General features: G+C 55.9%; 1 protein-coding gene across 1 annotated transcript; it reads left to right on the top strand.

Moving 5' to 3' along the window:
* The first annotated feature begins 248 nt into the window (after positions 1–248).
* Positions 249–9,622, top strand: APLN (apelin). The gene is made up of 3 exons (XM_044234786.1): positions 249–325; positions 6,179–6,350; positions 7,039–9,622. Exons 1-2 carry the CDS (start codon positions 259–261, stop codon positions 6,343–6,345), a joined length of 234 nt encoding a protein of 77 aa, XP_044090721.1. The 5' UTR covers positions 249–258; the 3' UTR covers positions 6,346–6,350; positions 7,039–9,622.
* The last annotated feature ends 988 nt before the right edge of the window (positions 9,623–10,610 follow it).

The following is a 10,610-nucleotide window of genomic DNA, read 5'->3' on the forward strand; positions in this document are numbered from 1 at the left end:
GAGCTTGCCGCGGTCCCCGGAGCCGCTCGCGGAGGCCCGCTTGGCCGCGCTGCCCCGCCGCAGGAGAGGGAGGCTGCAGCAGAGGCAGCGGCGAGCGGGCGCGGCAGGCGGCCAGCCCGCGGCGCAGCCGGAGAGCCACGCGAGCTCCGCGCCCCGACGCACGCACGCACGGTCCGCGGCTCGCGCCTTTCCCAGCCTCGGGGCGCCCGGCCTCCCCGCCCCCTGGCCCGGGCTGCGGCGGCGCGGCCGAGGAGCAGCATGAATCTGCGGCGCTGCGTGCAGGCGCTCCTGCTGCTCTGGCTCTCCCTGACTGCGGCGTGTGGAGGTGAGTGCGTGGCCCCCCGGCTCGCCCGCGCGCCCCCCGCCGCCCTCCTGGACCGCCTCCCACGCGCTCCCTTCCGTCCGCCCCGGACTCGCGCGCTCTCAGCCTCCCGGGACCCGGGCGCTAGCAGAGCAGGAGCAGCCACGCGCCGACTGCGCCGGGCCGCGGACTCACTGACAGGGCGCCCCGGGCCGGGGACCGGGCCGGCCGGGGCGACGGCTGTCTCCGAGAGGGGGCTTGGCTCGGTCTCGGGCATCACCCGCCTGGCGCCTTGCCCCTCCTGGCGGCTCCTTGAAGTCGAGGAGCTTGGGGCCGCGGGCGTGCGCCCAGGGCCCCGCGCCATGCACCCCACGTGGTGGAGGGTATGTGCCTGGGGGGAGCATGTCCGGCTCCCCACGGATCAGTGGAGGGAGCCTGACCTGAGCCTGGGGTCTGGCCTCCCGAGTTGAAACTTGTCCGGCCCCTGGAGGTTAGGGGCCGCGCTCCGGTCGCGGGGCGCGGGCCACTCGGGATGATGTGCCAAGATGCAGACGTGACACTTGTTGCATAGGCAGGAGCGCGCGGCGGGGGCGGCGGCGTGGAGCCCAGCTGTTGCTCCTTTCAGCCCGCATGGGAGCAGAGGCAGCCTTCCCCAGGCCGAGCTGGCAGGGCCCGGCCAGGCTGGTCTTCTCTTCCCTTGCCCCAAGATCTTATCTGGTCTGCTCTCCTGCTCCTGAACAGGAGGTCCTCCCCACAGACTCCGCGCTTCCCCGGGCCCTCCTCCTTGGATATCCTTGCTCCAGCTTTTTACTCAGCTCTGGCACAGGCACGCTTCACCTTAGGCCCCCTGTCTCCAGGCACCACACGAGGAAACATAACGCCTGACTTGACACCTTGTTGCAATTCTGTGAGGGGAAGATCATTCTCCCCCACCTGCACCACACCCCCCTCACCTGGCACACTTGGCACTGGTGCTCCCTTGCCCTCCCCAGACCTGGTCCCAGCGATGCCCTGGCAGCCCCAGCCCAGGCTGCCTTTCCCCTGTGTGTCAGTGTCTCCTGGGGCGTCAGCTCCTACCTCCAGCTGCCACAGTTCTGTGATCTGGCTGTCACTGCTGCCTGCCTGGCCCCACACAAGGGGAAGGCCAAGACCCGGTGGACAAATGCCAGTGCCAGGGCTGGAGTCACAGAGAGGTGGGAGCAGAGGGAAGGAGAGGGCAGTGCAGTTTCCTAGATGAAGGGCATGGGGCCCTACTTGGTTCAGACTCCCCAGAGCAGGAGGATGGCCTGCAGCCCAGGAGCCGCGGAGGGGCCTGGTGAGTCTCCACCTCCCTCTTGGTAGGCTGCCTCCTTTCTCTGCTCTTGCCTTTCGGAAGGGCCTTCATCCTGGGAGCACAGCCTGGCTTCTCAGAAAGGTGCATAGGTTAGCTCTGGCACCCCCTGCCTTCAGCTAGCTGTCCAGTGGTCTTCAGCGCCCAAGTGCTGCGGGAGCCTCTTCCTTGGTAAGAAGGGAGCAGCCTTTTCCTCAGAAACTCCTGTCAGGCAGGTGAACAGAGAGCAGAAGATAGGGATGAAGAACACCATGTGGGCTTGACCTTCAGGTGCCTTCCATCCAGTGCAGTTGGCAAGACGAGACCCCCACAGGACACCACCACCAGCAAACAGTCCTAAGTGGTACCGTCAGGGAAGAAAGAGTGGGTACAGAAAGGGTGTCCTGGAGGAAGCTGGGGCTTCCTGATCTGCCTACTTGGCGCTCCCCCAGAGGTTATGGGGAGACCCTTGGGGAACTGACCACTATAGGACGCTTTAGGGGTCCAGCCGGTAAAGGGGACAGCTAGTTTCAAGGGAAGGGAACACTGTGTTTGTTGCAGACCCTGTCACCTCTTGCTTTAATTCACCCTTCTTTATTAAGTCCTCTACCCTTGTGCCCTTATTCGGTAAATTTATTGCCCTCACCTTTTGCTTAAGCCTAGCACTGGACACTGGGCTCTCACAACGTTCTCCCCCTCGTGACATCTCTAGGAGCCAAGGAGGGACACTTTTGTGTAGGTGGTCACCAGCCAAGGATCCAGGTACTCATGTCCTGCTCCTCCTGCCTCCCGTTCTGGGTCAGAAACAGGGACCCCAGAACCACCTTGCCCTTGGCCCAGGCTTGCATGCTCTCCCCAGCCAGAGTCTCCAGTCAAAGTCCCAGAGGCCCAGGGGGTGCCTGGATGGCATAGTCGGTTGAGTGGCTGACTCTTGGTTTCACCTCAGGTCATGATCTCAGGGTCCCGAGATAGAGCTCCCCACCCCCCACATCAGGCTCCATGCTCAGAGAGCATGCCCCTCACACTCTTGCTTACACCTCCCCTGTCTGATAAATAAATCATGGAAAAAAAAATTCCCAGGCCTGAAAATCTTGCTTCCTCCCCAATGCACTCTGTCCCGACTCGGAATGTCTGCGCCTACCCACTCACCAAACACACACAAACTCCTCCACTGCTTCCTGACCCGAGATACACCTTGCTCTTCTGAGTCTGAGAGCTGCTGGGCCAGGGAAAAGTGACTCTTGCTCTTATCTGAGCACCCCTCTGCCCCTCTCCCTCCTTCTCCTCCTCCCCTCCTCGGTCCTAGCTCAAAGCCCGCAGTCACAGTGCTAGTGTGAGGACAGCCTAGTGTACCTCACCCTCTCGACTCCATCCCAGTTCCTAAGTGCTAAGTGCTCTTGTAACCTGAGTCCGGCCTCTGGGGCAGAAGACTAACGCAAGTGAAGTGGAGGGCCAGGCTGCCAGGGCGTGACACGTCCAAGGTCAGCGAAGCTGGCATGGGAAGATAGCTCAGGGCACTGGGGTGGAGGGCTGAGCAGTCCAAGGACAGATGCCTCGGCAGGGAGAGACCTGCAGAGCCAGGAGGGGGCATACCCAGCAGGGTCCCCCCACCAAGCACTCGTGAGGGCTTTTAAAGCAGTCACCAGATAGACTAGATGGCGAGAGGAGAAGCAGCCGTGTCGTTCCTGGTGAGGCTGGCATGTTCCTGAAAAGTCACACGCGCCTCTTTGTGCGCCAGCAGGGCTGGAGTTCAGGCCTCGAGAAAACCAATCCCTGTTCAGCCCTGCATGCAGCTCTCAGTACGGAGAGGCCGAGGCCTCATTCTGCTGGTGCTTCAGAGAGCAGGGGTTCCAGTCCCTCTAGGCTTCAGATTCAGCCTCCCTCGAAGCAGCACATGAGTTAGAAGAAAATATTTAAGTGCCCTGAGGAAGGCCCCCATTTCTGAAGGGTGGTTCTGTTGTGCAGCCAAGACCTCTGCACTGATGCGAATCTACAGCCTCTAAAACGGACAGGAGAAAGCCCACATTTCGGGTGTCAACTTATCGTAGGGGAAGCCAGATGCAGAATCAAAAGCAGAAGGAAACAAGTGCGTGATGGGATCAGGATACAGGATCTAGGAGGTACAATGTGCCGGGGCCTTCTGAGTGGCCACTGTCTAGTGCCTGGCTGAGTGCTCAGTCAGTTCAAGGTAGTTCTTCTCTGCTGGCTTGGAGTCTGGATGTTTCCCCGGCCAGAGTCTGAGCCACCATCCCATCCTGGTTTTGGCCTCCCCCCACTTAGGGCCTTTTACTCCAGCCCTCCTTCCCTTACTGCCACCAACATTCACAGTCCTGGGTGCTGAATATTTGGAGGTGATACCCTACCCATCTGGGCACTCTCCATGCCCACTCTACCGCTGCAGCCGTAATCTGTGTCATCGACCCACACCCACTCCGCCCCTAGCAGTCGGGGTCACAGGCTCAAGAACCAAGGCCTCACACGATCAAGGCTCCTTCCCTGCACCTGGCCACACTCTCAGCACAGTCCTTCCTGCCCTGAGTGTGCCTGGTATGGGACTCCTCATCAGCATCATTCCTACCCCCCTCAGTGGTCAGGGAGGGCCTTTAAGGGACCCCAAAACATAGGGCAGAAGCTGCAGCAGCTGGGGTCAGGGGTGGGGGTGCTTAGTGAAGGTCCTTCCCTCCTCTCTGCTTCCCTGGCCCAGCCCTTTTGCAAATGGCTTTATGATAGACAAAAGTGGCCTCCTGCCCCACCGCCCCAAAGTGTGAACATAATTTATGTTTTCATTCTTGTTACGTGGGTAGGTTTTAATTCTCACTGGGGAAGGAGCTGATGCATTAACCCACCCCAACCAGAAGCACAGAAATGTGGCTGGTAAACAGTAGGGTCCTAACAGGTCCGTGACTTTTCTTGGAGAAGGCGAAGTGGGGGACTAGAATGTGTGTATGTGCACAGTGGGCTTGCGTGTCTGAGACAGCAGCAGGCCCCCGGAGCCTGGGTGGGGAGGGCCCAAAGGACAAACCTCGCCTGCTTTTGGCCCAAGAGGAGGATAACTGCCTGGAAATTGTGTGCAAACGGAGGAGAAATCACTAGAGCCAAGGAGCCAACAGAGGAACTAAAGCATGAGGATGCTGGAGGAAGGAGGAGGGAAAGGAAAAGCAGCCAGGGGTATGACTGGGGGGCTAGCAGCCAACGGGTGGTGATACGGAAACTGTGAGCTAGTTGTGGAGATGCCCGGATGGGTGGAAATGGGGCTTCGGGGGCCGGGATATAGCTGAAGGCGAATCCAGTGGTGTGGGAGGAGAGAGCATGGGATTTGTGATCACTGACCTCAGAAGCCATATTTCTGTAGGCCAGCCCTGGACTGGGCATTGCACAGGTTCCCTGCAATCCGCCTTCTGCCCAGCACCATCTCACCTCCCTGTTCGGCCTGCTTCCAGAGCCCAGGCTTGTTTCCAGAGCGCAAGCTCGCCTTCCCTGGCTGTGCTGCAGCCTTTGTGAGAGCCGGCCCAGGTGACTTCTCCCTCACTGCACCCAAGAACACCCAGCACCACTCGGGTTCCATTGTCAGGGCTTGGCCTGGCATCGGGAGCCTTCTCCTCCAAGCCAGGTGTGGGCAGATGTAGAGCAGAGCGCCAGAGAGCTGGAGGAGAGAAGCCACCAGGAATCTAAATGGCAGGAATTACATCAGACACGGGGTCGGGTGTGATGTGGGGATGAAAGGAGATAAGGCACTCGGTAGGGGAAGGTGCCAGCTGCAGGAGTTCACACTGCTCCTGATGACCAGGCTCGCTGCCTCAAGTGACCATTCACTCATTGGTTCACTCATCCATTCAGATAATATTTCTTGGCCTCTAAGAATATATGACTAGCACCCAGCTTAAGGCACACAGAGACACAGGGTCAGAGACAACCCCCCCACACACACCCCAGCCATGCCCACAGGGAGATTACAGGGATCTCCCTGTGATCAGCAAGGGAGCCTCGGGGATGCCAAAAAACTGATGAGATGTCCAGGGGTGAGGGATGGGGTCTCAAGTCCTCAAAGGTGGGTCACCTGCAGATTGAAGGATGTCAGAGGACAATGACATGATGTTCTGGATTTGCTGTAGAATACTTCCACAAAGGAAAAAAAACAAAAGGGATAACGAAAGCCTCTGTGAAACCACCTGGATAACTGTTGAATCTGGGTGATGGGGACATGGTGGCAGGGGATTCATTTCATTGTATGTGTGAAATGTTTTTAGTATATCCGTTGCCAGGGTGCAATGGGGAGTTTCTGCTCGCTGCGCCCTGACCAAGGGCAGACATATGCCCCATACTCTACCCACGTGTTCTAAATGAAGAACATGTTTGTGCCTGCCAGAAACACGGTAGAACTGCCAAAGGGACGTAAAGTCAGCTCCATACATTGCAAGATGTGAGTAGTAGGTTTTGGCCCAGGCCAGTGTAAAAATGGCAAACTGTTCACCAAGATGGAAGGTCAAAGCAAAGAGAAGCCTTGATGAGGACTACCTCTGCCCATTCGCGTCAGCCCTCTTGGCTAACAGGCTTTCCTCTTCCCGCAGGGCCCCTGCTGCAGCCTGCTGATGGCAAGGGGCTGGAGGAGGGCAACATCCGCCACCTGGTGCAGCCCAGAGGCTCGAGGAATGGACCGGGGCCCTGGCAGGGCGGTCGGAGGAAATTTCGCCGCCAGCGGCCACGCCTCTCCCACAAGGGCCCCATGCCTTTCTGAAGCAGGTACTTGAGCCTTTGGTCAGTGGGCAGCGAAGGAGCAGGGGAGGGACGGCCTGGAAGGTAGGTGACTCTGCTGCGTCTCGCAGGCCAGACACCCACACCAAGCCCTTCCAGGCCCGCACACAACATTGGGGCTTACAGAGCACCTATCTTACCCCTTTGTTTTATGGACTTGGAGACCAAGGCCCAGAGAGGGGCTTGACACCTGGGGCTGAACTCCTGACTCCCCAGGAATGGGGTGCCAACTCCCCTCCACTCTGCTGCCTAGGGTTGGGCAGGCTGGCCCAGTTGGAGAGTTCTAGAAGTCCTGGGCGGACCTTGCTGAGCCAGAGAAGAGTGCTTCAGGGTATTCTACTGGTGTGCAGGGTGGATCTTCACCAGAGTGGGGGAGGGAAGCAGAGGGCCTTGGGGGACAGCAGGCAGAGAAGAAGAGAGCTGCCCAGAGCCATGGGAAAGAAAGAAAAATCCAAGGCAATAGCAGAGAAAGCAAGGCCTGAGCTTGCCCCTGAGGCCTGGCCTGCTCTCTCACCCCTATACCCCCGACAAAGTGGCACCAACTCAGGGACCTTGGGCTTTAGATTCAGGGTTGTGGGAAGAGGGAAACGAAGGCTGTCTCCTTTCCTTTCCCAGCTGGTTCCTTTGACCTAGGACATGTCGGTGACTTCTTCTCTGGTCATTTTTGTCTCTTTAGGACTGAAGAGGCCCCTGAGTGCCCGCCCCCTGCGAATCTGGCTACTCCATAGATTGGTCTGCTTCTCTGGAGCCCTCACTTCCGTTCGCCTCTCTTCTCACACCTGTCCTCACTGCTGATGGTCCCGACTCTTCTCACCCACCAGCTGCCCCGAATGGCGTGGACCTGCCCCTAGTTCGGATGGTTCCCTTTTTTTCCACGGATCCGTCCAGCTCCTCTTCCTGGCCCTCCCCTGGACTGACTTTGGAGACCCAGCACTGGAAGGCCGGCCTTCTCCCCGGCCCTCCCCTTCCCCTAGTCCCCACTGCTCCCTGCCCAACAGCCCAAGCTCCGCCCAGCCCTTCCTTCCCTCACCAGGGCTGGGTGGGGAACATTCCCTTCTTCAGGGGGCTCCAGCAGGTCCCAGGCTTTTGAGTCAAAGGGACCCTTCACCCTTCAAGGAGGTGCTGGTTAGAGGGGCTGGGGGCATTGATTGGGATGTGCACAAGGTGCCTTGGGGGGCATTGGAATGGGGTTCCGTCCTCTGGCAAAGGGGAGTGGGAAAGCATTGGAGAAGAGGAGGACTAGCTGCTGTGGCCTTTTCCACATGCCATGTTTGGCTTCAGGAAGAGGTGAAGGAGAGGGGCCATGAAGTACTGTGTCACCTCTCTGTGTCTCCTAACACTACCCCCCACCTCACCCCCCAACTCCCTCCCTCCCTTGCCCGCTAGTTCAAGCTCTCACTCAGGAGATGGTTCTGTATCCTCCCAGGAGCAAAAGCCAAACAGGACGAGTGTTTTTTGCCAAGAATCAAAGAATGTCAGAGCCAAAATGAACCTTGATGATCACTTAGCTCTGCCTCCTTATGCAAACTCATGTAAAACCAGGCCTGGAGAGGGACAGGGACCTATTCTTATTCGGGGTCACCGCACAGCCAGAATGAGGACCCAGGTCTCCCCACTCCCACTTGATGATGTCCTCTTCCCTCTTGATATTTTTTCAAAACACATTGAGTGCCTTTCCCGTGGTTGGGGCTGGGGATGGCTGGGAAGGGAGGGGCAGGCCAGCTACGAACTGCCCCATGGCGGTATGGGGACCCAGCTACTCCTGCCTCCCTGGCCTGCCCCTGCTGGTCCATTCCCCAACCTGGGCTGAAAAGGTCCCTGGCCAGCTGCCCCCTTCCCGCAGCGCTACCAAAGCCCGTGTGTTCTCACAGGGACAGCTCAGGTACTGAGTCTCCCACGCCAGCCCCAATACTGGTTTTCGCTAGCCAGGATGTAGCCTTAAGTAATTGGACTCGGTAGCCTTCCCTTCACGTTGATTGGACCTTCTTTCCCAGTGGCCTTTCCTTAAGGGAGGGGCAAGGGGGAGAAGAAGGAAGGGAGGGAAGGAAGGAGAGAAGGAAGAAAGGAAGGAAAGCTGGGAGGAAATACAGGTCTGAGCAGGCTTCCTTCTCAGAGGCCTCCCAGGAGGGAGGAAATGGGAAACCAGAGCCTGATGGCCCACCTATGTATGTGTGGGGACAGGGGGGGTCAGGGCCCTCCGAGTCCCATGGTAACCCCGATGTCGCCTAACCACCTCTCCCCCTCACTTCCGCTGCTGCTGCTGCTGCTGCTGCCGCTGCTGCTTCAAGGCCCACCCTGAGGAGCTGGGCTGAGCACCCGCTTCCCCCACAGCCCTCAGGCTGGCAGTGGGGACTGGCCAGGGTCCAGAAAGCCTCGTCGGCCACTGGTGCCCCCACCCGGGCTTGGGTCTTCTTTCCCCTCCTCCTTTCTGCGTCTCCTGCCTCAGCAGCTGTCCAGCCAGCCCCGTGGGTTAGGGGGGAAAGTTGGTCAAGTCCAGAGACACAGGGCAGAAGAGAGCAGTAGGTGGCTGGGGTCCTGTCTTATTTAAAATGATTGTGTATGATTCTTCTACTAATTTATACAAAGATATTAAGGCCCTTTTCTTCAAGAAATTGTCTCCTTCCCATAATTGTGTTCACTGTGTTTGTAAAGATTGTTCTGTGTAAATATGTCTTTATAATAAAGAGTTAAAAGCTGACAACTCACCCTTACTCTTGAAGATCATGTTCAGGAGGGGCATTCCTGTCCCCCGAGGTCCACAGTTGTCCCCGTGCCCATATACTGCCCTTGCACGGAGGGAAGTGCCTGCATCCCAGATCGATTCCAGGTCAAATGGCCTCAAACCACTTGGCCACAAACTCATGAAAGGAACCTCTGTGCTTAATGACCGGTTCCCATAACGTTCAGTCCACTTTTAAGTGTTTGGGCATCTGTTTGGATGTCCTTTTATTTCTTCCTTTGGTGCCATTTAAAGCTTTTTACAAAGCAATTGGTATAAAGACATTCTGGTTAAAGGTGGGATTCCTACTCAAAGCTGTTTTATATCCTTGGTGGGTGTCTTCTAATTTTATCTACTTTTGAACACTTTCGGGACTTTTTAGTCAGGTTGCCTTTCCTGAAAATGGTTATGTTTCCTGCAATAAGTACACTTGGTAATGACTTTGTTATGTATCATTTTATGTTTCACAAAATAGAGCTGCTTGATAAATGAGAAAGCCTGAAAAATAAAATAAAATAAAAATAAAAATACAATTCTGCCCCATCTGTCTCACTTCTTCATGCTTGCTGTCGAAACGCCAATATCTTGCAGAACAGAGAGGAGCATGGGTACACGCTAATTTGGTTAATCAACTCATTAGGTGCACACAGGCATACACAATGCAGAGTACCACCTAGCGAGAAGAAGACGGGTGTGATCAGAAAGGTGCGTTCGATAAATATTGTGGAATATTCTACAGACTTGGCAGGTATTTGGTGTTAGAAATACAGAATTTTAAGAAAGAGTCTGCAAACAAACTTGTTAAAAAGCTTGTTAAAAAAAAAAACCTGTTCAATAGGAGATAAAACAGAAAAAGCCACACACACGCACATGAAATAATCTCATCATTGACAAAATGCTGCAGATTGTGACATAGTGATTTAAAAATATGACATTATGCTGGAATTGCCTCTTAGGAAAATTGGTACAAAATGCCTTCTTTCAAAATTACTACTTTGACTTTTAGGCAAACTGGTCGTCAGAGTAACTGGTTAGGCAGAGGGGTTTAGGTGGGCTGGCTTTATGCTGATTGGTCTGTTCCCTCCCTCATCACCCCCAAAGCTCTAATTTTACATGAACCAAGGAGAAGGGGGTGGTGGCAGGGCTGGGGAACTTAATACCCACCCAGAAGTGTGCAGCTTCCAGAACTCTTTTAAAAATAACTCTTTTTATCATCCTAACGACTGGGTGGCACAGTCCCTGAGCCCCGTTTTACAAGTGAGAAATGAGAAAACGAGCTCAGAGAAGTGAAACCAATAAGTGAATCTAGAATCTGGACTTCAAATTCTAGAATGCAAATACTTTCTATGGTCCTATAGAAGATCCCGGAGAGGGAAGACTTAAGTACAAAGTGTGTTTGGTATTCTCAGTAAGTGCCAAAGATATATACCAACTGGATGCTAGTGGGTGACTGCGAGTCTGACCCTGGGACAGAGAATGAGGGAAAGATAATTAGGTAATTAGACACCAAACCAAAAGAAGGTAGGACA

This window comes from Neovison vison, chromosome X (assembly GCF_020171115.1).
Source record: "Neovison vison isolate M4711 chromosome X, ASM_NN_V1, whole genome shotgun sequence".
NCBI lineage: Eukaryota > Metazoa > Chordata > Mammalia > Carnivora > Mustelidae > Neogale > Neogale vison.

What these genes read in the sequence shown, in the direction of transcription:
- APLN (XM_044234786.1), top strand. Translation starts at nt 259, where the DNA reads ATGAATCTGCGGCGCTGCGTGCAGGCGCTCCTGCTGCTCTGGCTCTCC. An exon ending in CCTGACTGCGGCGTGTGGAG is followed by an intron (nt 326 to 6,178) that starts GTGAGTGCGTGG and finishes CTCTTCCCGCAG; the next exon opens with GGCCCCTGCTGCAGCCTGCT.